General features: G+C 58.4%; 2 protein-coding genes across 3 annotated transcripts in view; both read left to right on the forward strand.

Annotated features, from left to right (window-relative positions):
- SEZ6L (seizure related 6 homolog like) overlaps positions 1-14,784 on the forward strand; it is a 61,803-nt gene extending 47,019 nt beyond the window's left edge. Inside the window, exons 10-17 of the mRNA XM_054995887.1 lie at positions 4,087-4,283; positions 5,325-5,519; positions 7,290-7,481; positions 8,439-8,633; positions 8,716-8,748; positions 10,652-10,766; positions 11,261-11,363; positions 12,910-14,784. Of these exons, the coding sequence (XP_054851862.1) occupies positions 4,087-4,283; positions 5,325-5,519; positions 7,290-7,481; positions 8,439-8,633; positions 8,716-8,748; positions 10,652-10,766; positions 11,261-11,363; positions 12,910-12,939 (1,060 nt within the window). The 3' untranslated portion in view covers positions 12,940-14,784. The remainder of the gene's footprint in view (positions 1-4,086; positions 4,284-5,324; positions 5,520-7,289; positions 7,482-8,438; positions 8,634-8,715; positions 8,749-10,651; positions 10,767-11,260; positions 11,364-12,909) is intronic.
- Positions 14,785-20,343: 5,559 nt separating this feature from the next.
- On the forward strand, positions 20,344-27,332 carry ASPHD2 (aspartate beta-hydroxylase domain containing 2). 2 transcript variants are annotated; one of them, XM_054997111.1, is made up of 4 exons: positions 20,344-20,480; positions 22,405-23,681; positions 24,658-24,771; positions 26,194-27,332. In XM_054997111.1, the coding sequence occupies exons 2-4, from the start codon at positions 22,874-22,876 to the stop codon at positions 26,301-26,303; spliced, it is 1,032 nt and encodes a 343-aa protein (XP_054853086.1). In that variant the 5' UTR covers positions 20,344-20,480; positions 22,405-22,873; the 3' UTR covers positions 26,304-27,332. The 2 variants fall into 2 exon arrangements, with proteins under 2 accessions (XP_054853086.1, XP_054853087.1); XM_054997112.1 differs by lacking the exon at positions 20,344-20,480 and adding an exon at positions 21,757-21,794.
- The last annotated feature ends 455 nt before the right edge of the window (positions 27,333-27,787 follow it).

Consider the following 27,787-nt stretch of genomic DNA (forward strand, 5'->3'; position numbering starts at 1 on the left):
TTCTTCAAAGCATGAAGTCCAACAGAAAATGTCCAGAGCCACACATCTTGGGGGTAAACAGCTCACCAGGCAGGGGGCTGCCTCCCCAAGGCTGCTTGGGGCCGAGTGGCCTCACTTCTTTGCCTGAACCTTGCCAGAGAAGGCAGCCTGCGCACCGCCTCTGGCAAACTGTTCAGAGGATCAGGGCCACCACAGAGAAGGCCACGGATCACAAGGAGGCCAACTGTGCCTCCCAAAAGAAGGGAACTCCGGAAGATAATGCTGCGCTGACCTAAGCTTGCAAATGGAAATGGCAGTTCCGCAGAAATGTGGGTTGTGAAGGGCTTTAGAGATTAAAACTTCCACCATGTGCTGCACCCAAAAACGAACAGGTAGTCAACACAGTAGTTACAGAAATGGTGCAGCCCCAGCAGAGAGGCGTGCAGCTGCATTTTGAGTAAGCTAGCATTTCTGAGATACCTTCGAGGGCAGCCCCACACCTGGTTCCTCAGGGAGGAAAACAGAGCTCAGAAGCCCCTCCAGACTCACCGCCTTTGAATGCAAGTGAAACAGAGGTCTCGTTTTTCTTGGCATTCCTTTTACCTGGTGTGTGTTTGTGTGTGTGTGGGAGGATGGTTGAAAGCCCCCTCCTCTGGATTTCCCAGCACTGACCCTGGCCCACATGCATTGCAACCCCCCCCCCCTCCCAGCAGCGGTATGAAACAGAGCAGAGACCAGTGGCTCAGCAGCACGAGGGGAGGGGTGCTGGCTGGGGGCGGGCTTTAGACCTCACCTCTCTTATCTCATAGTACTCAGAGTGGTGGGGAGTCCCTCAGACACCTCCCATCCAGGCACAGACTAGGCCCAAGCCTGCTGAGCTTCCATGACGGGGCTGCCTCGGGTGGTGCCCACTCATGCCCTGTTCGAAGGATGCCAGTGAAGGGGTGCGCACCCACATCCTCAGAGACATTGCAGACAACCTGGGTCACAGCAGTCAGATCCTGCCTTCACCTGGGGGACTGCACAAAGTCTTTCAAAAGGCTGCAAATGCTGTTGTAGGAAGTGAGGAGTGTGGGGTGACAAATGCCCCATTTGCTCGCTGCATGATACCTCAGCCAAAGAGTACACAAAGCCAGGGCGTCTGGTTTTCATGCCCCAGCAGTTCATGGCCCGAAATCCAGTTCAGCATACAAACAAGCCTGCAGGCTAAGAAATAAAATCAATTTACAGGCAGGAGATGGAGCACTGGCTGGCTGAAGCTGTGGCACAGAGAGCACAAGCATTTAATCTCCGGGCTGGCCCTTCTTGGCCCCTGGAGACCCTGGATTCTTGACCTCTGTGCATGTCAGCTTGTGCATGTGTTTGTGTGAGCAATCTGATTTGATGGACACACACACACTAGTCGGTACACTGATTGTTCCTCCGACGGCACTGGCTGTTTGAAAAAGGCTTCCTGCGTCGGATCTTGGTCTCCAGCCTGTTGGTTTGCTTGCTTTGACTGCTGCGTGCACATTCCTTTCCGGCAAACTGCTGCCATTCAGAACAAGGGAGGGGGCTGTTTGTTTTAGGTCACACACATTTTCCGGACTGATTCTGCTCTGGTGTGCAGCCACAGAGCTAAAGGAGGCCCTACCAAACCTGCTGTGATGTTCTGAAGGATGTAACAACCTGTGCTGCACACCTGCCCTCCCACACCCTCTTTCTCCCCTGCTCACGTGAAAGGCTGCCACCAGCAGTTTTTCTGGCAAAAGGTGCTTTGGTGTTCAGGCAGAAAGGGGAGGAGGCAACGTTTCCAAGCACCAGAGGGCTTGGGGGAAAGGAGCTGTCCGTTTATTCCGGCGAGTTGGGTCTTTGCCTTGCCCCTCCCCTCCACTGGGTAGAACCCAGCTCTGGATCCCGCAGGCAGCGCAGAAAGGACAGGGGCGGTGCCCTGGAGCACCTGGCCATTCTGCCTGCCCGCAGGACGTTGCAGATGGCCGGTCTTCACTGCAAACCCTCCCTTGGTTCGGTGGAAATGCCTGGGCAGGCGTTGGGGGCTTCTCACACTCCAGTATCACACAGATCCACCCCACCCACCTCTTCCTTCCAGCTACAGGGGGTAACCGTCACCCCTGCCCTCCTGGAGGGACGTCAACAGGACTGGCTCAATGGAGCATGGGCAGGGCCAGCCCTTCAAGAGCAGGTGTTATGCACGCAGCCACACATGCGCTGCTGCTAGGAGAATCCGAGCGCACAAGGGACACCTGTGTGTGCTGTCCTCAAGAATAAACGTGAGGATAAAAGGCAACTGAGGAAGCATTTAGAGCTCGGGGGGGGGGTCTGAGTTGCCTCAGCCCCTGAGACACGGACATCGGGGTGGGGGGTCTTCACACTCACACGCCACTGGCCAGTTCCATCCACATCTGCCTCCTAACAGCAGGCAAAGGGCCATAGTCATGGAGGAACCGGGACAATCTCTTCCCAGGTGGCCGATACTCTCTTGCCTCGGGTGGTGGCATGCCACATGGTTGCTGCTGTGTGAGTGACCAGGGATCTTGGGGGGCCTCGGCTTGCTCTCTGTTTCCTGTGAGCGTCCCGGAATGTCGAGGGCTGCCAGGGTGCCCTGGAAGCGACTAAATTGAGGGATTCACGGCCAGAGGACGCTGTGAGGGCCGCAGGCGCAGGTGGCTTTGAAGGGGGATCAGGCAGACCCCCGGAGGACCCGGGTCCCTCAGTGGCCACTAGCCCTGGGGAGTGAAGGCAGCCTCCACACCCAGAGGCAAGACCAGGGCCAGGGGGCGACTCCGGGGGAAGGCCTTGGCCTCTGTGCCCGGCCGTTGGCTCTGCAGAACGAGGGGTTGGCCACTGGGGGGGGGGGGGTGCTGGAGTGGGTGGCCCCCACTCTTCAGAGGCTCCTATGAGCTCAGCATTCCTCCCAGCCCCTTGCCAAAGGCAGGCTGGCCACCCACAGACTGACTGTCCTGGGGAACCACCACCTCCTCCCTCTCCAGTGGCCCAGTCAAGCTCCTTCCCACCAGCCTTGCTCTCCCTCCCAGGGGTGGGGGGGTGGGGGTGGGGGTGGCCAGAGACAGGGCTTTTTTTCGGGGGGGGGGGTGCTTATCTGGCCTTCGGCGCGCCCTCCCCCTTGGAAGTTTGCCTCGCTCTCTTTGAGGCACCAGGCGGGGGCGTTGCTTTTCCTGCGGGACGAGGAGGGGGGCGGATCTTTCCACAGTTGTTTTCACAGCCGCGTCTAGCCTGGGGACTCTTTTACAAGGATCGTTTTAGCTGCTTTATGTTCTAAGCTGTTTGATGCTCTGGCTGGGTTTTTTAATAGTTGGTTAATTTTACTGATTTTATCCTGTCGTGAGCTGCGCTGAGCACGTCTCTGGAGAGGCCGCAGAGCCATTTTCGAAATCAATTAGATAAGCGAGGGAGGGCAGCGGCTTCGGGGCGCGGGAGGGGGAGGGCCCGGCGACTAGACAGGAGTGGGCTTCGGGGGGGGGGGCGAGACCCCGCTCGCGTTTCGCGCCCAGCCTGCGCCCGGGGGGTGCCTGGGCAGCTTTCCTCCCACTGCCCCGCCTCCGCATGCGCCCAGGCTCCCCCTCGGGGCACCAGCGCCGCCTCCAGACGGCCGGGCAGGCCAGCCCCCCCTCACCCCCCCCCCGCTCGGCCAGGAGAGACGGGGCATCGGCTGGCACGACGCCCACCAGGGGCCTCCCAGGCCGCCTTTTAGTCGACGGCTGACAGCGCTTCTCTCTTGCCAGGCTTTTGACAATGGAGGGGGGCGGGGGGGGGGTTTCCCTTGACTGCATAAAGCAGCGGGGGGGGGCTGGCCTTCGAGGGGCCCTGAAGGGGCTTTTGCAGCCCCCGCCCCCGCCCCCCCGCCCGGGCAGCGGCAGTGCCCTGCTGGCTGCTGCTCTCCGCCCGGGGCAGCCGCGCCTGCTGGAGGGCTCGAGGGCCGGCCGGCCGCCGCCTGCCTCCGGGCTGGGGAGCGGCGCCCTCTGGGGGCCGGCAGGAGCTCCGCGGGAGGCTCGGGCTGGGCTGGGCTGGGCCGGGCCGGGCCGGGCCGGCGCTTCCCGCGGCTGGGCCTGGCGCTGAGTCGGTGTCGCCCGCCTTGTGCCCCGGCAGGCTGAACCTGAGCAAGAGCGACATCCTCACGGTGTACGACGGCGACGAGCTGGGCAGCCACGTCCTGGGCCAGTTCCTGGGCAGCCGCGGCCCGCAAAAGCTCTACTCCTCCTCGCCAGACCTGACGGTCCAGTTCCACTCCGACCCGGCGGGGCTCGTGTTCGGGAAGGGCCAGGGCTTCATCATGAACTACATCGGTGGGTGAGCCTGCTGCCGCGGGGGCCCCGGGGCGCGGGACGCCGGGCGGGGCGGGGCGGCGGCCCTGAGAGCAGGCCGGGTGCCAGGGGCCCCCGCCCTGCAGCCTGTGCCCGGCAAGAAAGAGGCGGCGGCGTGCGTTTCTTCTTTGCCAAGCCGACTCCACCGGCAGGCTGTGCATTGCTTTGGCAACTCCCCGGCGGGGGGGGGGGCTGCCCTCATGGGACCCCAAGTCTCAGGCTCCTTCCTGGCTGAATATTTCACTCGGGAGCTGCTACCCACGCTTTGGCTGGTTGCTTTCAATTTCTGTGTGAAAATGGACCCTCAGCACCTAGGGTGGGTAGCCTGCTTCCAGTCCGGGCCTGGCGTTCTCCCAGAATTACAACTGATCTCCAGTCTCCTGGAGAAAATGGCAGCTTAAAGGGCAAAATCCTTGATCACCCCTAGATTCTAGATAAAATACCTCCCGAGGTTCCCTCCCTCCACAGGCACTGCCCCCAAATCTCCAGGAATTTCCAAGGATGCAGCCCTGTTTGTACCGCTTACCCCTGCATAGCACACCATCTCCAATGCCCCTAAGCCTGTGTGAGCTTTCCCCAGGCCCATGTCTTTCCTGCACCCCCCCCGAGTTCTCCCAGCTCCCCTGGTATCTCCTGGTCCCCTCCAGCACAGAGTTCCTTCTGTCCCTGAGCCCTGCTAAATCAACTTTCCATTTCCCTCCCATCAGCTGTGCTGATCATAGCATTTTGCAGCTTAGAATATTATGCACTTCCTGTGACATCAGAGCAGTGCAGCCAATAACTTTACAGATAGTTTATCCCGAGGTGGCTGTGGGCAGAAGCACATTAAAGCGAGTAAAACATTACCAGTCACTGGAGCAGGAAGATTGGGGCATGAGAGCTTCCAAATGCCACGGGACCGAACCTTGCGTCTTACATAGCAGCTGCTGCCCACTAAAGCAGCCGTTTACTGCCTCTCGTGAACAGCACAGAACTCTGTTCAGAGCTCGGCGGTCCTAATGGAAGTTCTCTTTCTGGCTGCAGAAGTGTCACGGAACGACTCGTGTTCAGACCTGCCGGAAATTCAGAATGGCTGGAAAACCACATCCCATACAGAACTCGTCAGAGGGGCCAAAATAACCTACCAGTGTGATCCGGGCTATGACATCGTGGGGAGCGACACCCTCACCTGCCAGTGGGACCTCAGCTGGAGCAGTGACCCCCCCTTCTGTGAGAAAAGTACGGGCTTTGCAGTTCAAGGGCTTAAACTCTTGCGGGAGCCTGGTTCAGTTGCTCCTGAATCATCGGACACAAGTGTTTGTCTTCTCCCATCGCCGGAGTTCATGAGGCCGCCGCCCGCTGAGCCCTGGATCTCTGGAGGCAGCTGCCTGCCTGCCTGCCAGCCACTCTCCAGAGCCTCAGGGAGAGAAGGGCCTTTCCTGTCCTCTACAGCCTGGTCCTGTTTTTACCTGGAGAAGCTGCTGAGGATTGGGACCTTCTGCGTGCAGAGCAGCGGCTCCTCCCACAGAGCCACGTGGGCCGCCACCTGTTCCTACATTCTGGGCAGGAGCCAAGGAAGCAGTCCCGTTTCCTGGTCTCCAGGCCAAGTAAAGCCCCAGCTCCTTAAGCGTTGTGCTTTATTGAGCCCCGGGAGTGTGGGAGGGGCTGTGGCTCCGTGGCGGAGCCTCTGGCTTGGCCTGCAGAAGGCCCCAAGTTCAATCTCCACCATTTCTAGTTAAAGGAATCAGGAAGCAGGTGATGTGAAATGGGGAGCCACTGCTGGTCTGAGGAGACAAGAGTGACCTTGATGGAGCAAAGGTCGGATTCAGCATTCATGTGCGCTCATGGCTAGGAAGGCACTGAAGCCTTGGCAGCTCCACAGTCACCACAGGGCTCAGTGTGGGGTTGGGTCAGCGGGCTGCTCTTTCTGTGTTTCCCTCGTTGCAGGCTGGGCAGTCCAAACCAAAGTGGCTTTTTGAGGGTGTGTGGGAGCAGCGGCAGTGAGGCCAGAAAGCTGTGGCCGGGGCCTTCTGTGACTTGGCCCCAAGAAAAAATTCTCCCAAGGAAAGGAGTGTTTGGAGGCCTCTTTTCAATCTCCTGCTGAATTTGGCCTTGGCTGTGCCTTTCGGGTCTTGCTGCCATGGCCCCACGGTGCTTAGACTCCAGGCCTGGGGGTGGGGTGGGTGGGTGGGATGCCTGCTAAACTTCCAAGAAAGCCCCGTTTGAAAAACGCTGGTGGAGTGTTGACGAAGGAGGGGCTGAGCTGAACAAAGAGACTTCACAGGCGGGCAGCTCTGGACGCCTCAGCCTGCTTTGCTTTGAGTTCCACTCCGAACTCCGGGAACCTTTTCATGGCAGAGACCTCATCTGTTTAAGTATTTACTTCATTTATGCTCCCCGGCAGGGACTCAGAGCGGCTCGCATCATTCTTCTCCGTTTTATCTCAGAACCACCCCCTGAGATAGGCTGGCCTGAAGAAAATGCACGTGCCGTGCCCTGTTTTTAGAAACTCTGTTTAAGAAGTACATCTTATCCAATCAAGCTGCTGATTTATGTGAAACAAAATCCACAAAACTGGATTTTACTGAACACAATTGAACATGAAGTATAAAAGCCAAGTGTATTTATAGTCACACAGTTGTGCTGCTGCTGGATATGCAGCGATTGTTGGACAGTTTGTATATAGCTTGGTATTAAATTAGAGCTGGAAGAGGCAGCTGTGGTCACTTCCTCGGGAATGCTAAAAGGAAGGCGGTCTTCAGAGCGCAGCCTGTTTATTCAGTTCTCCCCTCCTGAGCAGACTGAACCTTCCGAAAACACCCCCCCCCCGCTATTCCTTTACTCCAAAAGGAAGGGGGCTGTTCTCACCCCCAAGGACACAGCAGAGGAGCAGCCCCTTGGACCTCACGGACTTTCCGGAGGGTGTCACACTCAGCCGCCTGCTTCCCAGCCTTCGCTTTCACTCCAGACTGATGTGGCGCGTCCCTCTCCTCCTTTTTTTTGCCTCAGTCATGTACTGCACAGACCCTGGGGAAGTGGAGCATTCGACCCGCTTGATTTCAGACCTGGTGCTGTTAGTTGGGACCACCATTCAGTACACCTGCAATCCGGGCTTCGTGCTGGAAGGAAGCTCTCTCCTGACCTGCTACAGCCGAGAAACAGGAACGCCCATCTGGACCTCAAAGCTCCCGCGCTGCGTGTGTACGTCGCCCTCCTTAGGCTCATAGGGCTGGAAGGTACCCCTGGGGTCATCTAGTCCAGCCCTCTGCACAATGCAGGAAATGCACAACTACCTCCCCTCCCGCACACACACTCAGTGACCCCTGCTCTGTGCCCAGGAGATGGCAAAGCGCCTTGCCCTGTTGCTGGCTGTTCGTTTGCCCTCTTCTGCCTCCCCAGCTCCATTTGGCAGCCCCCCCCCCAGCCAGGAGAAGCCCTTCTGGAGAGGGGGAGCCATTCCTGTCAAAGAGGTTGGCTGAGGAGGGCGTCTGCGTAGGGAAGGACGGCTGCTGGGGATTCCCACGTGTGTGTGTGTGTGCAAAGCCGAATCATCTTTTTCCGGGGTGTGTAATTTCATACACCTCTCCCCTATTTTGCCCTGACCTAGATAGCCCAGGGCTGCCTGATCTCATCAGATCTCAGACGCTAAGCAGGGTTGGCCTTGGTTAGTAATTGGATGGGAGACCTCCAGCGAAGACCAGGGTTGCAGAGGCAGGTACTGGCAAACCACCTCTGTTAGCCGCTTGCCATGAAAACCCCAGCAGGGGTCACCATAAGCCAGCTATTACTCGAGGGCACTCTCCACCTCCGCTCCCCTCTCCTGCCCCTCAGAAAAGGCCCCTGGATCTTCGCCTTTCCTTGGCTCCAAGCCCTTGTCATTTTTCTTTTCCAGCTTTGCTACCTGCCCCCCTCCCTGTCCCTCCAGAGCAAGGATTTCTGTCTCTGCCACACCAATAGGTCAATTGTTGGCCTGTGCTTCCAGGAAGCCCCCATTTGCACTGGGAAGGCGAGGGACCTCTGCTTGGGGTCTTCTCTGGCACCCGCCTGTGGAGCACTGGGGCAGGTGAACTGGAGTCAGCCCCTCCGATCTAAGCCGAGGGACCTGGAGGGAGCTGCCTCACCACGGGACGGGGGCTGATGGGGTGTGTTTCTTTCTAGCTGAGGAGTCCTTGGCCTGCGACAACCCAGGCTTGCCAGAGAACGGCTACCAAATCCTCTACAAGCGCCTCTACCTGCCGGGCGAATCACTGACTTTCATGTGCTACGAAGGCTTTGAGCTCCTCGGCGAGATCACCATCAAATGCATTTTGGGGCAGCCCTCCCGCTGGAGCGGCCCCCTCCCTGTCTGCCGAGGTCTGTCTGCTTTGGAGGAGGGGAGAGGGCACGGGGGGCTGGGGGTCTGCCCCACACTGACTTGCCTGCCCTTCTCTTTCAGTGAATCAAGACAGCTTTGAACATGCTTTAGAAGGTGAGCAAATGCTGCCAAGAGGAGACCGGTCCTTGGCGGCACTGTTCGCTCTCACTGTGTGCACAGCGGAAGGGGGAGGGGGTGCTGGCGGTGGCGTGTGTGTGGTCAGCGTAGCAACAAGCTTCCTTCTGTGTGCGTTGCGGTGCCTGGATGCCCCCCTCCGTCCCATGCCAGTGTCCTGTTTCTTCATGCCACTAGCCCCTCCCCATAGCTGCAGGGTGTCGCCTTCCTTGACAAAAGACCCCTTCTTAAACCAGAGCTTCCACTAAGGAAACACAGGGAGGAGCTTGCCCATCTGCTGGTCACAACCTCGGCTCCCGTCAGGGGCTGCGCCAGGGCCAGCAAAGCCGCTGTCAGGCCTGGTTAGGGGATTCTCTCAGACTCTCCACTTCATCAAACCCAGTTGTACGAGTTAAAGGTCTTTATTAGAGATTGCTCCCTACAAGTACAGAGTAATTGCCTGGAACGCCAAAGCCAAGTCTTCCCCAAGAGGTCGTACCTCCAGTCCCCTCCCCCCAGTCCCCTCCCCCCAGTTCAAACAAGAGTCACTTGAAGTTGGCACGGAGCTGCAAAGTGCGAAAGTCCTGAAAGAGATGCAGAGCGGAGTTTCCCAAGGTCGGTTCCCAGACGCTCAGTCCCAGCTGTACTGATAACACCACTCAGCCCAAGCAAAGCGTAGCCAAGATACAGGGAAGGAAGGAAGCAAGTACACTACTACCCATCCCCCCCCAGTAGATATACACTCACAGGTATGGCAGGCGGGCCGGCTGCCGCAGGAGATCTGTGAGGGAGGGTCCTTGCTCTGGAGTCTCCTGTGGCCTGCAGGGCCCGCTCTTTCCCAAGGCACCCAACTGGGGGCCTCTCAGAGCGGAAGGTGCTGGGGCAGTGCAGGGGCTTGGCTGGCTCCCAGTGGTCAAGGATTTGGGGTGCCCTTTGCTGCCCTCTGCACTGCCCCCACTCACACTGCTCCTCTCAATGGGGCAGAGTGGGAGAGAAAAGCTCCCTGGAAAATGGCCCTGCCCCCTGGGCCACTCAAGCTCCTCCTCCTCCCCAAGAGGAAAGAGGGAAGGAGAAAAAGGGTCAGCCCTGCCCCGGGAGGAGGGCAAGGACCAGGCCCGCAGCAGGCCACTCACTGACGCCAGGGGTGCTGCCCAGGGTTACTGCTTGCCACAGCAGATGCTGACCTGGCGCAGGCAGGCGAAGGCCGGTTTGGGCACTCCTCCACCTCAGGCGTCCTGGGCCCTGGCCAAAGGGCATGCTGTAGGCCCTGGCCGTCAGTGGCACAGATGGGGACTGGCATTGCCTTCTGGTTCTGCCCCGCCTCTGAGCTTGGGCCCAGCTGGAGGCAACCAACCCTGGCCCTGGCCACCTCACCTGGCCTTGTGCTGTTGCAGGTGATGATGTGCTAGCCAGAAAGCCGTCTTGGGGCCATTGGCCACCAAGAGAAGAGTCGGGGCAGGGGCTGGTCGGTCCAAGAAGCATCAGCGAAGGCTTTGGGGCTGATCCAAAAAGTCAGTTTAAGTCTCAGTGGAAACTTGGAGATTCTTTAACACCCAAGGAAGAGACACCCAAGGAGCCACTCTTTCACACCCAAGGAAGCTAGCTGTGTGTGCGTGTGCGTGTGTGTGTCTGTGTCTGTGTGTGTGTCTGTGTGTGTGTCTGTGTGTGTGTCTGTGTGTGTGTCTGTGTGTTTTCTTCCAGCATCTGCTGTTATCGGGACTGGACGTTGGAAGCTCTGGTCTCATCTTCCCTGGAGTGCAACAGGAAATGCCCAGGGGCAGTTTGGAAGGAGGAGAAGGGACACCTCATCACCTTATGTTACCTGCAGGAGAGGGAGCCTTGCGGGGGGGGGGAGGAATGAACTGTGCAGCTGACCGAGACCTCAGCCGCCTCCTCTCTTTAGTAGCAGAAGCTGCTGCCCAGACGTCGCTGGAGGGAGGGAACATGGCGCTGGCAATTTTCATCCCAGTCCTCCTGGTCTCCTTGCTGCTGGGAGGGGCTTATGTCTACATCACCAGGTGGGTGAGAAGGAAAACTGCAGCGTCCCCTGGTCCAAACATGGTCTCCGCCCAAGCTGCCTAGAGTTGCAGGAGGGCCGCTGTAAGGGAAGGTGCCGTGGCTGTGATGCGAGCCTTTGGAGGGCTCTGCCTGGATGCTGACCTGGCTTTCCCGGGGTGCCTCTGCCCCCACGGCACTGCCTGCCTTTCCTCTGGGTCTGTGGCTTCTGTGCCAGCTTGCTGGCTTGCCCCACCTGGAAGAACCTGCTCCGGGGAAGTCCTCTTGCAATGCACCCGGCACGTTCTGTGGTCGGGGGGTGTGTGTGTGTGTGAGTTGGTATCTGGGGGGCAGGGCTGGCTTTTCCTTGGCCTCTGCTTTGGTGTCAGCAGAATTCTTCCCCAGCTGGGAGCTCATGGCTGCTGTGTCCCTGCAGGGCTCCTCCTGCTACAGCCTTGGCTTCCAGGGGGCTTCTTGGAGACCACCTGACTTCCATCTCCTCTCCCCCCCCCCACAGGTGTCGTTATTCATCCAGCCTGCGCCTGCCCCTCATGTACGCTCATCCATACAGCCAGATCACAGTGGAGACGGAATTTGACAACCCCATTTACGAGACAGGGGTGAGTCGCTTCTTTGTTTGCAGGCCCAGAAGGGGCCCAGATTGTCAGGCCTGGCTTGGGCCCCGTCCCCTCCCAACACAGCTACTGCCACAGACTCCCCGGCCGACGCAAAGGCCCTCCACGGCTGCCCACGGGGTTCTAATATTTCTGTGCTGCCTGCTGGCCCATGTGTTGCCTGGGCAGTTTCTGGGGCACTTCATGCCACCTGCCCAAGAGGCAGATGGGCAAAAGGAAGAGGGTGGTCCCAGGCTCAGCCACAGATTCCCTTCCACTGGAGACACTCAGAAAAGGGCTGGGCCAGTTCTTCCCGTACACTATTTGCAAGTTATTTGCACTATTTGCAGAGTTGCCCTGGCCCTTTGCTCCCCGCCCAGTCACTGTGGGTCTGGAGCCTCAGCGGCCTTGTCCCTGCCCCACACGACAGCCGTCCCTGCCTCTGGCTCTCTCCCCATGAGAGTTTCCGCCTCTGGCCGATCTGGACCGCCGCGTCCTTGCAGCAACGGCCCTCTTCCCAGCATTCTGTAACAGACACTTTTCTTGCAGCCGTCACAATATTTAGGAACACAACATGACATCATAGACATTTAATCTATCAGTGGCCATGGGGACTTGAAAGAAAGCAGAGGGCAGTTTTTGTAACCTATCACAAACAGAAGACTTGCAACTTTTTAATGTTAAAATTACTCTGAATTTCCTGCTTTCGTTTTTTTAAAAAAATTCTCTAGCCAGTTTGGTTGTGGAACTGTAAGGCGAAAGGCATATGTTATCTGCAATTAAAGGTGCTAGGAAAGCTGGGGATTTAGTGAACTAAATACACAGTTTGTCAGAACATTAAAATTACATTCAGTTACCAGTTCTTTAAAAAAAAAAAAGGAAATGGCCCGATGGCCTGGGCAAGGGGGCGGGGAGGCACCCACCTGGGAACTGGAGAGGGAAGCTGCAGGAAAACTTGCCGTGCGGAAGCCCCCTTGCCCCTGGCAGCCACAGCAGCAGCGGGGGGATCCCTGCAAGCTGGTGCTCGTGGGGAAAACCAATGTGGCAGAATCACCTCTGGGCAGGGCTTTTTTTCTGGGAAAAGAGGTGGTGGAACTCAGGACCGCACAATGATGTCATTTTGGGTCAGCTGGAACAAGGGGGGAGTTTTTTAAAGTTTAAATTGCGCTTGGTGAAAATGGTCACATGGCTGGTAGCCCCGCCCCCTGATCTCCAGACTGGGGGGGTTTAGATTGTCCCCCTCCCATGCAGCGGCGCGGAGGGCAATCTAAACTCCCCTCTGTCAGGAGATCAGGGGGCGGGGCCACCAGCCATGTGACCATTTTCAAGAGGTGCCGGAACTCCATTCCACTGCGTTCCAGCTGAAAAAAAGCCCTGCCTCTGGGTGTCTTTCCCATATTAAAACAAACTCGTGTGTGAACTGGATCTCAATAAACCTCTCGCAAACTGCCAAGACGCTGCTCCTAAGAGTCTACTGAGGTTTCGGTTCAGCAGGCTTCTCTCTACACCAGGCTCAGCAGGGGCTGCGGGTCATGCTTTCCTTTCTTCCCAGGAAACACGGGAATACGAAGTGTCCATCTAGAGCTGGCCACCTGGGACTCTGCAGGCACAGTTGCGATTTCCTCTCCCAGGACTGCAGCGCTGCTTCGCCGACAACCTGGACAGCTGGCCCTTTTCCTTCCCCCTCTGATCCATCTTCTCCCTTGAGAACGTGACTCCAGCTGCATCCCGAGCGTCACCTGTGGGCAGCAGCAGCTCCGTCTCTCCACCACGGCTCTGCTGCCCCTCGCTGAAGAGGGAGCTGAGCTCTGCCCAGCAGCGCCACTCCAGAACAGCGCATGAAAGGGAATGCCCCCCCGTGGCTGGTTTGGTTCTTCCTTTCGGAGTTTTTGAGAAAGAAAGGTGGCTCCAGAAGCCACGCCCGACTCGCCCAAAGGCCCCTTGCTCTGCACCTGCTTGCGGCTGACGGGCTTCTGCTGGCCAGCACCTGCCCCCCCCGGTCAAGATCTCCTGCTGGTCAAGAGTCCGTGGCGTTCTTGGTGTCACATTTGCCTCTCTTTGAACTTGACAGGGGTGCCAAATTCCAAGCCTCTCTGGGGCAGAGGAGAGAAGCAGCGATCAAGCCAAGAAAGCGGCTGGAACTTCTCTCTTCTATCGCTTGGGATTTGTCGATGCCAAGCGGAACAATCTGCTTTCTGACTTAGGCAGTGAGTAAGGAAGTGCAGAGAAGAGCGCTTGTGTTGTTGCCCCCTCCCCCAGTGACTCCACTCGGTTTTACTCCCAGCTGGTCGTCTTCATTTCTGCCCCCCCCCCTCCACAGCCACTGCTGGACATGGGCTCCTCTCCATTTACGGATGAGGACCAAAATGGCAGACACAGACTGATGCTCAGGGGAGCCTGAAGCATGGGAGATGATGGGGAGGGAGGGTAGCGGCTCTTGGGCACCAGAAAAGGTACGCGAGGCATGTGAGTGCGAGTTAGTAGCTTCTCGCATGGAAGAGGACGCGCATTGCACTCTTCCTTGTAGTCACCCAGGAAACAAAAGGGATCACAACCGAAAGTGGGCAAGGGATCCTCTCAGCAACCTGAACTCCCAAGTGTCTGCAGCTCTCAAATCACATCCACGCCGACCTCATGCACAACTTACACTCAGTGCAGGGGGCTTGTGCAGGAGAACTTCACGCTGGATCTAGCCCCACATTGCACTTGTCAATCAAGATTTCCACAGCTGAACTGGAATGACGACAAGGAAAGCCATCGTTCAGGCAAGCCAGATGCCGTAAAACGACGATGCCTCCCACCCCATCTACCCTGGACTGGTGCACAGGCAAGACGCATCCCTGTCCCCGTGTCCTCTCTATGCCGTTTGGACCATCTCCTTTTATTGACCATAGTGCATTTTTTAAAAAAAGCAAGAGGGAACCCAAATGGACTGGCTTTCCACAAAAACACCACAACGTCAAAAGTCTATTGGGTTGAATCCAAACTAAATTTTCCATCAGCAGAGCAGAGCTTCTGCAAGATCTCCCTCCTGCTGCAGACCCCTGGGCTCCTTGCAATGCGACTCCCAGAGGGAAGAGGACTCTAAGGGGGCAGTGTGAGGTGGGTCTGCAGGGGGAAAGGGGAAATGGCTGGTCCGGCCTGGAGTCCCCCGCCCCCGTCTGCTGCATTGAGACGGCCCTCCGTTCCTCACCCAGCCTGCGTCCTGATCAGACGGTTCCTGTTAACAGACAAATGGCCAAACTGGAGGGGGCGTCTGAACCGCCGATGTCCCCATCAGCAGCTATTCCAGTCTTTGTAAAATGGTGAAATTGTAACCATGACAATGTTTTTTAATGTCTGTTTTAGTTTAGAAACAGGTTAGTGCATTTTTGCGATTGTAAAAGTTAGGCATTTGGATTTATTTATTTTTTCTTTTTAAAAATACTAAAAGAAATTGAATGTGTATTTGTAATTTGTAATGGTACAAAGAAGAAAAGAGAGAAGAGGAAGGTAAAACCCACAAGAAGTGCCAAAAATGTACCCGGCATTCTCTTTCCATTCGTATAAGTCTCTTTTTATAACGTTGATGGGATTAAATATTTTTGAACATGATACACCAAATTTGTGAGGGATGTGCCAGAATTTAGTGTAAGTGATCTTATTCTAAATGATGTCCAGTTTCTAAATGGCGGTTAACAAATTTATTTATTTATTTATTTATTCAATTTATATACCGCCCATCCCCAGGGGCTCTGGGCGGTGAACAGTTAAAATTGATAAAAACAAAAACTAAAATCAATATACAATTTACAGACATTTGGGCTGCAGAAAACATCTGTGGTTTGGCCAGATGGTGCCAGCAGGTCTTAACATCCGATGGACGATGCCCCCACCCCGCATGTGTCACTTAATTGACCTGGGCCCAATTAATGCACCCTCCTGGCCAGAGGCTTGGTTGTGATCAATGACCCACAATTCCTCTCTCTGCATCTCTCAGGGCAGTGAGCCCCCAGTGCCAGAACTGACGGCTGTAGCGTATCCCAACTCGAACCACTCCATTTAAAAAAGCCACTCCACTTCCTGTACTCACAGGCAGTTGGTCTAAATGCCTACAAGGCTATGAAAGACCAGAAAGCTGTCGTTTACTTAACCCAGCAGGCTTCTCCTGCAGGTCTCCTCGTCATTTGCTTCCATGTTAGAGTTCTTTTATGCAATTAGCTGCAATTCATAGGGTTGGCAGCCTCCAGTTGGGGTCTGGAGTTCTTCCAAAAATTACCACTGACCTCCAGGCTACAGGGATCAGTTTCCCAGGAGAAAACGGCAGCTCTGGAGGGCGGACTCCCTGGCATCACCCCCCCCCTCAGCTCCCTTCTCTCCTCGGGATCTGCTCTCAAATCTCCAGGAATTTCCCCACCCACAGTTGGCAACCCCAGGTTCCGCCTGGCCCCAGGTATCGCTTCCCCCCGCCCAGCCCAGCACTGCCCTTCCCCACTGGCAGGATCCTACTGTGTGTTTACATAGCACAAGTCCTGTTTGCCAAAGGCTCGTCTTCCCCCTTCTGTTTTCCTTCACTTGTTCTCCAGGCGAAGGCCTTTAGGTTCTTGTTGCAGCCGGCCACGGTATTCATTCACCTCTTCTTGATAATCAATTCTTGTTGAGGGCAGGGAAATTAAATACTGCTTTTCACTTTGCAAGCAAAGCCAGCACTCAATCGTTTCACTTTTTATTCTTACAATTTTGCAATATGGCGGCTATAACAATCATGAAGCATTTTGCTTGGCAATGGCTTTGCCTCAGAAGTGAAAAGAAGTGCTCAGTTCCTCCCACCACCACCAACTGAAGGTTGTTTTCTGAAGATCATGGCCAGCAGCAGAAACAGCAGCTCTTAATGTAGCTTAAAGCCAAAGGAGTGGCGGAAAATTTAAAGGAAAACTATTAAGAACCTTCAATAGTAATTTGCCCACATGAGGCAGCCTGGTGGTGCAGTTGCATTTTATGTTATTAAAACAATCACCATCAATCAGGTCTGAGAAAAGACGGGACTACAACAGAAAAACACTGGAACACAACAGGACGGCAGGGACATCGTCTGGATTCTCCATTAAAACAAATCACAGCAATCCCAGACAAAATGACTAGTGTGGCAGCTGCCATGGCCAGGCATTTTTCCATAAACAGCTCTGCTGGTTCAGAGAAGGGCAAAGGAGATCACCATCCCCTCGTTAGCCACGGGCAGCCAGGTGTCTCCAGCACTCCGGGGGGGGGGGGCAGGTAGCCAACCTCCCGGTGTCCTGAGCCCAGTCTCTGGTAGCCAGCAATTTCCTGCCTCTGAAAGAGGTTTCCCTTGAGTCAGTGAATTTGGGGGCAGAGTGATTTGGGTTCTCTCTGGCCACTGGACGTTGAGGTCTTCTGCTCCACTCCACAGAAGCTGCCCTGCTTAACACCAGCCGTGTCCTCACAAGCAGTGAGCCAACCTGCTGGGTGGCCCTTCCCCCGCTTCCTCCTCCTCCTCCTCCTCCTCTTGCTGCTGCTGCAGAAGAAGGCTGAGACTCGCCTTCCCAGCAGGGGCACCAGAGAGAGGGCCAGATCTCACTGAGGGCCAGGCATGTTCTGGGGCGGGGGGGGGGGCACTGATGCTTGCTGGCCTCCAGATACAGCATAGAGGAGCACAAAGAGCGAGGCTGGCAGAGGGGCCCTGGTTTGGTGTCTGCAGTCACCCAGCAGGGCTGCCAGCTTTTCAAGCGTCTCCTGTGGTGCTAGAAACACGCAGATGAGCCGGTGATCATTCTTCTCTCCAAGCTGCGCCTCTTCACCTCCCTGCCTTTCAGTCCCCTGTGCAGGACCCAAGAGCAAGGCAGGCTGGTTTCTCGTGGTCAGTTGGACACCCGGTCTCAAGCATTCATGCCTCTCCTGTCTGCCCCTTCTCACACTTGGTCTGGCAGCAAACGGGGGCTTGTGCATGTCCTTCCAAAGGGCACAGAAAGCACGCCAGTGTAGTCTTTGCAAGGCGTTTGGGACCAGCTGCTGGGCAAGAGGCTCTCTCCTTCCCCAGATCCAAAATACCCTGCAGAAGACACGTCTGAGCAATGCCAGCGGAAGATCCCTTTCAGGATCTGCCTTTTCTCTCCAGGCTCTGGCATTTTCGCCCACCCTGCTGCTGTCAAAGGCGCTAGCAGGTTGCTTTGGCTGCCTTCTTTTGTGTGGAAAGCAAGACGGAAACAGCAAAAACGTCTGTCATGGGGGCTGCCCGCTTGCTGGCACCGATAGGAACAGGCCTTCGAAGGCAACGGGACTTGTGCCATAGGCCAGGTATGGGTGTGCCCGCAGGGGCATGAGTCCATCCTGATTCACGCGTTGGCTCCTAACTGCCATGTAGAGTCTGGGAGAAGTGCTGAAGAACAGCAGAGAAGGGGGAATTATGCTAAGCCCCGTTTCTTCCATCATGGCAGTGCTATTATGAGAAAGAAAGAGTGCAGCGCAACTCTGCCCCCCTCCTGTGAATTTTAAAACCTACTAAAGCCATTTTGGTCCATGTTTGCTTGGCCCTTGAAAAGGAAAAGCAGAGGTGGCGGGGTGGGGTGGGGGTGGGGTCATGCTGCTAAATCCTTCAGGCCGCGAATGGCCTGAGAGTAGAACTGCCAACCGGCCTGGAGAAAATGTCCTATTTGTTTAATAGAATCTTAATGTGTGCAGACAGGAGCACATAAAACTTTTCTTGTAACGAAAATTGCATCCTGTCAAGCCTTTATTAAAAGGGCAAAAAAAAAAATAAATCTCCAGGCAACCCTACTCAAGAGAAGTAGAGCATTTCAGTGTTTCATTCTTTGTGAATTGAGGGGGAAGGTTGTATCATTCATTGATACAACAAGGCAGTTTATAATTTCAATCAAGTTTTCATCTAAACATTAGGAAGAACTTCCTGACAGAGCAGTCCCTCAGTGGCTTCCTCAAGAGGTGGTGGGCTCTCCTTCTTTGGAGGTTTTTAAGCAATAGGCTAGATGGCTACCTGACAGCAATGCTGATTCTGTGAACCTGGGCAGATCGTGAGGGGGAGGGCAGAAGGGGTTGCATCAGGGCTTAGTTCTCGTGGCCCTTCTTACATGCCCGGGGGTTATGCCGATCACCACCTTGGGGTCAGATAGCGATTTCCCCCAGGCCAGTCTGGCCAGGGATCCTGGAGCTGTTTTGCCATCTCCTGGGCATGGAGCAGGGGTCACTGGGGCAGTCGGGGGTGGTGGTGGTAGTTGTGAATTTCCTGCATTGTGCAGGGGGTTGGAGTAGATGACTCTGGAGATCCCTTCCAACCCCATGATTCTGAGTCTAAGGGACCTCACCGAAGGCAGTCCTGAGTAAGTGTAGCAGACCCAGAGTAAGAGGGCAGGCCCTCTTGTGGATTAAAAAGTAGTTAAAGGGCAGGAAGCAAAGAGCAAGACGAAGGGGGCAGTTCTCGGGATGGAGGGAAGTGAGCCGTGGAGGCCAAAAGGGTTAGTACTGGGGCCAGAGCTATTTAATTTGTTCTTCAACTGGGGGTGAGTGGTGTGGTGGCCAGCTTTGCAGACAAAACCAAATTATTCAGACCAGTGAAAACCAAGGCCAACCGTGAAGAGCTCCAGGAGGGACTCTGCACATTGGGTGAGTGGGCATCGAAGAGGCAAGTGGAAGGCGGTGCATACTGGAACCCAAAATGCCGGACTTTAAATATACACTGATGAAGTCTGAAATGACTGAGACCACGATTCAAGGAGATCTACAGAGGTATCGTGGTAAGCTTGATGAAAATGCCTGCTCCATGAGCAGCAGCACTTAAAAAGCCAAACGCCATGCAGAGGATTATTAGGAAAGGGTTGAAAATAAAATGACCCCTACTGTGCTATCCCTGTGTGGAGAATCAGCCCCTGCCAGAGCACAAGTGTCTATCAAACCCCACAGCCTCTTGCCATGAACTCTCTCCGTATATACCCTGGATAACAGAAGCCTCGAACAGAGGTTGCGGGCATCTGCACCTCCCGCCTACGGGTGGGCATGCTGCAAAGGCATCCCACTCACCCCCCCGCCGGCTGGTTTGAACCCTCCCGGCCTCTGCTGCTCCCTGGGGCTTGCCTCTCTCGAGCCACCGAAGCGCCCACCGCGCCCGACCCCCGCGAGTCCCAGGCCAGCGAGCTTTACTCTCCCAACCCGAGGGGCTGGCCCCCGGCCCCCGGCCCCCGTCGCAGCCCCGACCTTCCAGCCGGCCCTTCCTGGGGGCCCCTCCGGCTTGGCTTGTGGCCAGAGGCTGCAGGGCAGGGCCGTGTTAAGAGGGGGGGGGGGGGCTGGGTCTCCGGTTCTCCTCGGCAACCAAGGCAGGCGGTTTATTCTTGGCGGGCAGGGGCGAGCCCTTCGCCCGAGCGCCCCGGGGTGGGGCCTTCCCCGCCGCACCATCAGGGGCTCGGGAGGACTGAGGCAGAATGGCCCGGGGCAACGGCGCGGCTCTTCCTCGGGCTCAAGGCAAGCGATCCCCCCCCCGCCGCCTCTTTCGGGCCACTCGAGCGGGGGGGGGGCGAGCCGGGACCGGCCGGAGCGGGAGGCCGCTTCGCAACAGGGCAGCTGGGCGGCTCGAGGGTCAGCCCCTTCCCGCTGCCCGGGGGCCCCCTCGTCCTTCCCAGGCCTTCTGCGCAGGAAGCGGCCGGGAGGGCGAAGGGCGGGCAGGGCGGGGCGAGGCGGGGCTGCCCGACCCCACCCTCCCCTCCCGCGGGGAGACGAGCCCCCCTTCGCGGCTCTCGCAGCCCGAAGGGCCGCGGCGCCCTCCTGCGCGATGGGCCGGACGAGCAGCGGGGCCGGGCCCGGCGGGGGGGCGGCGAGTCGCCGGGCTGAGCCGGCGCAGCTGCCCGGGAGAGGCGCCCCGCGGCCCGCCCTCGCCCTCGCCCGGCGGCGGCCTGCGCTGCTGGAGCCGAGCGCGGCGCAGTTCCCTCCGGGGCGGGCCGCCGCCTCTCCTCCCGCCGCCCCTCCCGCGCCACGCCGCGCCTCGCCTGGGCCGGGCTGGCTGCTGGGAGTTGTGGTCCGCGCGGGAGAGCCGGAGCCGCCGCCGCCGCCGAAGAGCCACGCCGGCAGCGCCCTGAGCTCGGCAGCCGGGACGCCTCCGCTCCGCACCGCACCGCGCAGCAGGTTGGAGCGCGCAGCAGGGCGCGCCGGGGGGCTCGGGCGGGCGCTCGGCACGTGTTTGGCGGCGCTGGGCCCGGCCGCGGCCCTCTGCACATGGCTCGGGGCGCGCACGCCGGGCCGGGCCGGGCCGGGCCGGGCCGTCCCTCCTGGCCTGGGGCTCCGCCGCGGGCTGGGGCCGGGACGCGCGGGGAGGTGCCCGGAGCCCGCCTGGCGCCCCCGGGGGCTGCCGCGCCTGCATTGCATAACCTCCGCGGCGGCCGGGAGCCCCTGCGCTGCTGCGCGGACCGAGCCGGCGCCGAAGCCGCGACGGGAGCCCATGGCGGCGCCGGGAGACGGCGGCTGCCTCGCTCCCCTTTGCGGCACTTGCGCGCCGGCCTCGGTCCCGGCCCCGGCCCCCTCCTGGCCGAGACCTCGCCCGGGGGGGCGGGGGGGGCTGGGCGGCCGTGCCCAAGAGGGGCCTGATCCAGCGGCCCCGGCCGAGCTGGGCCCGCCTCGGGCTGCGGGGCTGCTGCAGCTCCGTTTGGGGCGGGTGGCGGCGCACCCAGCGACGGACGCCCCTGGGCCTGCGTAGCGGCGGCGTGGCGCAGGGGCCCTGCTGGCGGGTCAGGCTAGATGGCTTCTGGGTCCCCCCCCGGGCCCCCGAGCTCTCTCCATTGCGTGTGTGCGGCACGACCCTCCCCCGCCCTGCTTTCGGGGCTGCAGCTCTGCAGTTCAGCTGCCCCAGGGGCTCCCTGCTCTTTCAGGGGTGCCCGCTGCTGCCGCTGCCCTCTCCCGAAGGCAGGGTGCTGGGTGGAGCCGAGCGCTGGCCTGTGCCGCCTGCCCGGAGTGGAGGTCTCCTCCTCGGCGCAGGGCGCATCCCCCGGCCTCCAGGGAGTCCTGGTGGAGCTGGGATGGCCCAGGGCCCCTGGCAGCTGCAGAGGGGATGTGATGCAACCCACTCGGGTGCAGAGGTGATGGGGGCACAAAGGGGCGCCGAGCCTCACCAGCCCATTTTCCTGCCATGAACAGACATGAGGGGGTGCGAGAACGGGGGTCCCTTCCTACCAGACCCTCGGGTGGAGGATTGCTTTGCTGTGACCCAGTGCGGCAGCCTGCGTGGTTATGAGGGAGATGAAGCCTCTGGGCATCCTGCTGTGGGCATCCTTGTTGCCCGTGGATGCCACATGCTGCTGGCACTCTCTCCAGAAGGGGCACTGACTGCCTTCTGGTTGGCAGCGCTGGCAACTTGGTGTCTTTCCAAAGCCTGAGCAAGTGGCCCTGTTAGCAAGGAGTGGGTGAGGCAGACTGTGGCTGGGCGATGGATGCGTGAGCTGCCAGGTGAGCTCTGCCAATCCTCGGGGAGGCTCTAACCCCACTGCTGCTTCCTCCGCAGGCCGAAGACATGGAGCTCAGTGCAGGCAGGGAGGTAGGCAGGTGGCTTCCTGCACTGAGAGCAGGGTTCCGGATGAGGCCTCCACCCATGCACATCCCTTGGAAAAGCCCCTGGAGGGCCTGTGCCCTGCTGGGCTGCTCAGCCAGAGGCCCTGAAGTGCAGAGGCAGGAAGTGGCATCCTTTGGGGTGCCACTAAAGGCAGCAGAGAGAGAGAGGAGCTTTTTTGGCCTGGGGGTGTGTGTGGGGGGGGGGAGGGGGGTGGCAATGCCCCACGTACAGGTCCTGCCCGGTCTGAAAAAACCTGTGTGGCCAGAAGCTGATGGTGTGCACGCGTGCACATCGTGTGCGCACCACAGGAGCCGGGGCCTGTCTCAACTCTTGAGAATTCATAGTCTCCCGCCAGAATGAAGGGGGCACAGACAGACCTGACCACGGGCCATGATCCGTGAGGGGGTTTTCTGGCCTGCAGTGGATGCAAGGGTTTGGCGGGCGGAGGATGGCAGAGGAAGGAGGGTGTTCCAGTGCCCCGTTCCAATTCTTTCACTTCCGTTTCAGGGCCATTGATAGGAGGAGCTCCGGCGCTTGGCTTGGCTGCAACGGTTGCTCCATGATTCAGCCTGAGGATCTGGCGTGGGAGGAGGATGCAGTTCTGGGGGCAAGGAGGAGCCCTCGGGCACGACGCTCCTGCCGGGCTAACGGTGGTGCCACAACAGTGAATCTGCAGGGCATGGCACACGACTGGCGTGAATGCCCCGTGGGCATGTGATCACAAGACGGGTACTTTGCCTCTCCAGAATGAGTCCCCCTGAACCCTTGCCAGGAATGCCTCTGAGGTCAGCCACCACAGATGCCCACTAAACACAGAGCCTCCCGGCCCATGTCTCGCTGGGAAGACTGCCGCCAGTGCCCACATGCCTGCCATTCTCTCTCACCTGTGCTGAGCTGCATGCTGTGAGAGCCTGCGGGCAAATCGAGGACTGACTGACTGCCTCTTCCCCAGGAGCCGCTGCTTTTCTTCCCCAAGATGTCTCTGGAATGGCTGATCTGCTGGAGTGGGTCACTTGACAGGCTGAGAGACTTCATTGGCACAGGGATCCAGTCTGTCCGGGACTGCAACACGGCTGCGCTCGGCACTGTAGCCTTTCTCCTCGCCATGTTTGTGTGGTATTGCTACCACATTGGGCGAGAGCAGCCCCGCGCGTACGTCTCAGTGAACTCTCTCATGCAGGGTGGCGACCTCAACAGCCTGCAGAACGGCTATGCTCACTGCCATTCGCCAGAGTGCATGCGCTGCGCCCACAACGATGGCCTGAACCAGAAACTGTACCACAATCTGCAGGAGTACGCCAAGCGCTACTCCTGGTCGGGCATGGGCCGCATCCACAAGGGCATCCGAGAACAAGGCCGCTACCTTTCCAGCCGCCCCTCCATCCAGAAACCGGAAGTCTTCTTCTTGCCAGACCTGCCCACCACCCCGTACTTTTCTCGGGAGGCTCAGAAGCACGACGTGGAGCTCCTGGAGAGGAATTTCCCAACCATCCTGTGCGAGTTCGAAGCCCTGTACAAAGCCTTCTCCAACTGCAGCTTGCCCCAGGGCTGGAAGGTGAACAGCTCGCCCAGCGGGGAGTGGCTGACTTTCTTCCTGGTCAACCAGGGCATGTGCGTGCCCCGGAACTGCCGGAAGTGCCCCCGGACGTACCGCTTGCTGGGCAGCCTCCGCACCTGTGTGGGCAACAACGTCTTTGGGAACGCCTGCATCTCTGTGCTGACCCCCGGCACGGTCATCGCCGAGCACTACGGCCCGACCAACATCCGCATCCGCTGCCACTTGGGTACGTGTGGGGCTGGCCGCCCTCCTCTGAAATCTGACGGCAACCTTTCCCCCATCCATGTCGTTCTGCTTGTCATTTCCTAAACAAGGCTGCCCGGAAACTACAAGGGAGGCGGAAAGGCTTTTAGGGGAGGCTTTTCTTGGGGGAGGGGGACAGCAGGTGGGAGAAAGCCCGGATCTTCCCTGCGGCGTGTGTCTTGCGGGGGGGGGGGCCAGTCGACTGGAGCAGTGCTCCCTTCCCGCCCCCGCCCCCGCCCCCCCCCCCCACTGCATTCCACTCGCCAGCCAACCACTTGGCCCGTGGTTTGAAAAGGCAGCGTTGCTGCTTTTCTCCTCTGGTGCAGCTCCTGAGGGCTGTGAATGCTGCCCCTCAAAGGCAGTTGAGGCCTTTCTGCCGCAGCCGTGTCTGTCCTCCGCTTTTGACATCCTCTCGTCTGTCTCTGTTCCGCCGCACATGTTCAGCATCACAGAAGAGTGTTTGTGAGTCCGGCCGCCCAGGCTGTGCTGCCGGCCTTGCCTGGGAAGCACGTTGACAAGGTCCATTCTGGGCTGCTGCCATGGCAACCAGAGAGGAGGCCTGGCTGGTGCAGCTGCCTGCGAGGGAGGCCTGGCTTCCCGCAGGTCTCCCTTTCTTCAGGGCCGGCTGGGCTGTGTCTGACGCCCCCCAGCAGAGTTGGTTGATGGAAAGGGGCAGGCAGATTCCAGGAGGGTGTTGGGGGCTGCAGGGCCCTGCTGGTTCCAGCTTCTCCCTGCTGGAAATGCCACACGTGCCCAGCCAAAGAGGCACCACCCTGGGAGAAACCAAAGAGCTGAGCTAGCGGGGCCCTTGGTCAGATCCTGCAAGGTGACTCCTTGGTAGCGAGCAGGTGGAATTGCAGCCCCATCCAGCAGGCTGGAACAAGCAGGCGGCAGAAGGGGAACAGGGAGGTTTGCCTGCCTGCTTAAAGCCCTATCCTGTTCTTCCTCTTCCCCCTCAGGTCTGAAGACACCCAGCAACTGCGAACTGGTGGTGGGAGGGGAGCCGCAGTGCTGGGCTGAAGGGCGGTGCCTGCTCTTCGATGACTCCTTCCTGCACACGGCGTTTCACGGAGGCAAGTCCCTATCCCATCCCTCCTGCATGCCCCCCCCCCCCCCCCGGCCACTGGTCAGAACACACATATTTTCCACCGGGGTGCAACTGAAAACGGCCAGTTCTGCCCCCTCCCAACCCTCCCCCAGCTGGCGAGTAGCATGCATGCCTCGTGAAGCTCCCTCAGAACCTAGACCATGGACTGAGACTTGGGCAAGGCCACACCCAGCACTTGTTAGGGGTCTCTTTGTGGCTGGCAAACATTGTCATGTGCAATGCAGAGGTAGCGCCTGGAGCCAAGAGGCTGGCAGGACCCCCAGGCGGCATGGTAAAGAAGACTGAACAGTGGAGCCAGTTTCAGGTGGAGCAGGGCATGGTGTCTCTTACAGGAGGACTCCAGGCAGGGGCTGCATGGCTGTCTGTTGGGGAAGCTCCAGCTTTGAACATGTCAAGCGGCCTTCTCCGAACCAGGTCCCTTTGGTTGGTCAGTGCTGGTCTTGTCGGCTAAGTCTGCCTACAGCTCTCCAGCCAGGAGGACTTTCCCCGGCACCTACTGCCTGACCCATTCAAATGCAGCTTGAAGCCAGCCGGGTGACCTTGGGAGATTGTTGTGGAGATAACAACATACTTTGTAAGCCACTCTAAGTGGGTGTTGTCCTAAAGGGCAGGATATAAATCAAATGTTTTACAAAATGTTAAACTGGGAACCTGCTGCATGTTGAGCAGAGAGATGCCCGCCACCGAACCTCCTCCTCTTCCTAGTTCCAGAGGGAGGAATTCAGTTCTGTCACAAATTATGCAAATACATAGGAAAGTCATAGATCAGCAATGAGAGTCGTTCCTGGGCATGTTTAGGGCCCCTGCTTCAGGCCTGGGCGGCATCTCCAGTGTAAAGGTCGCAGGCCTTGGAGAGCAGCTGCAAACCAGAGGAAAGACTCGGGAGCAAGATGGGCCAAGGGCTGGACCAGGCAGAGGGCAGCGTCACACGGCCCTGCTTGCATCCCGCTGCTCTGCGTTAGCCAACATATCCGGAACAACTCCCTGGCAGATTTTTTGCAAGATTTTAGCCAAGGGTTGCGTGCGCAAGATGAGAAACTGAGGGGCCTGGAAAGAATGCTGCTTTCCCTTACCTTCTGGACTGCAAATGAACGTGAATGTTTAGGAGGGAGAGTCCCAGGCCAAATGACGACTCTGGGCAGACCCACGAAACCGCTGCAGGCCCCCCTAGCGCGGTTCCTGCAGTTTGCTTGCCGGGAACTCAGGGCTGCTTCTCCTGGCTTCCTGTTGGCTGGAGTGGGGTTTGCTCCGTTGTTCTAGCTGGGCCCCCTTTTTCCGTGGCAGCTGCGCAGAAGCCTGGGGGGCTGGAGTGGTCTTGGGCTGAGGGCTTGTTGAATGTGCTTGCAGGACAGAGGAAGACTCACCTTGTTGCTCCTTTGGTCCGCAGGTCCCCCCGACGAAGGTCCGCGCGTCATCTTCATGGTGGACCTCTGGCACCCCAACGTTGCCGCAGCCGAGCGCCAGGCCCTCGATTTTATTTTTGCTCCCGGACGATGATGCAATTGCCCCGGCAGAGCAGGCGGAGGGGAGGCCCCTGAGGGGGATGTCCACTTGCTACAGCCTCTCTGCGCAAAGCTTGCCCATCCTGGTGCGTGTGTGCACGCGCACACACGCAGGGTGGGGTTTGCTCCTTGCACCCGTTTTTGAACATGGGACTTTCCACCTTTGGTCAACCTGCCTTTCTGCCCATCCTTTACTCGGGAGGGCGGGCGGCGGGCAGCCTTTCCCCACCCCCTTGACTCTGGGGTTAGACACAGTGCCACTGTTGTGTGTTATGTTGCTAGCTGTGTTTTGCGGTGTCCAGAGCTTAGCCTCTCCCCCAGGTATTGTTGAATGTTGCTGTGTGAACTTTCCTTTGTGGTCCTCTTCATAGACAAAGCAACGCCTCGGCCTGTGCAAAGGGAGCTCCGCCCCTTCACTCGAGGGGAAGAGGGGGCTGCAGTTGCAGGGGGCTCCCCCAGCTAGGGAGGGCAGTGGCACAGAGGGGGCACTTGGAGCCCCGGCTGCCTCATTCTTCCATCCGCTTCCACACACTTGGGGTGCAGGGCAAGGAGGGGGAGGGGCTGCACCAACACCTTTTCTCAAGCTTTGCATCAGCCGCTTGCACCTTCTTTGAACCCGTTTCCTGCTCTTGTGTGTGTGTGTGGGGGGGGGGAAGCCAGCCTCTCCCCACTTGGCTGAGATCAGGAGCAGAATCCCCCCCCCCCGGGTCTGCCCTCTGGGCGATGAGCAGCAGGGGAGGCGAATGAGCTGGGCTGCAGGAAGCCACCAGGCCAAATGCCTCCCAGCCTGGAAGTGTTTGCCGCCAGGAGGGTGGGCAGGTCAAGCATCACCACCAGACCCACTTTCCACATCATGGTTTTGTGGCGGGAGAGAGACAAGGAAGCCACGCATGCTTTGTTGCACCTCCAGCTGACCCGACAGCCAGAGGGAGTTTTTCAGGGAGGCAACATGGCTTGGTAAAGCGTGTTATGGCTTGGGGTCATTTTTGTGCCAGTAAGAACCAAGGCAAGCAAATAAACAATTGTGCTGAAAAATGCAGCTGGCTGTGAGTTATTGGGGGGGAGGAGGGGCAAAGTCATGCTAAGGTGAGGGATGACTGGGCCCAATTTTGATACCTTCTCTGCAAGAAGTGGCTCCCTGCTTGAAGTGGCTCTTTCAGCAGCTGTAGGAGCCTCTGCTGGAAGAACGCCAGGAAGCACATGGCGCAAGTGCTCACCTGTGAAAGGGGCATCTTCTGGGCCAGGTGATGGAGCACCAGCAGCCCCTGGCTCAGACCTGCTCTGTGCCTCCCTCTCCCTGTGTAGCCTCAGACAGGCACAGGCCGCTCTGCAACTGGAGGAGGCTGACAGCGGTACTGCGTGAGAAACACTCTGGCCATAAAGGGGAGAGCGCACTCACGCAGGCAGAAGCCCTGCCCCAGCACCCAGGGAGCCAGCAGGGATTGTTCTCCCCCCGCCCCCGCTTATCCTTGTAGGCTT

Source organism: Eublepharis macularius, chromosome 13, assembly GCF_028583425.1.
Source record: "Eublepharis macularius isolate TG4126 chromosome 13, MPM_Emac_v1.0, whole genome shotgun sequence".
Classification (NCBI taxonomy): Eukaryota; Metazoa; Chordata; class Lepidosauria; order Squamata; family Eublepharidae; genus Eublepharis; species Eublepharis macularius.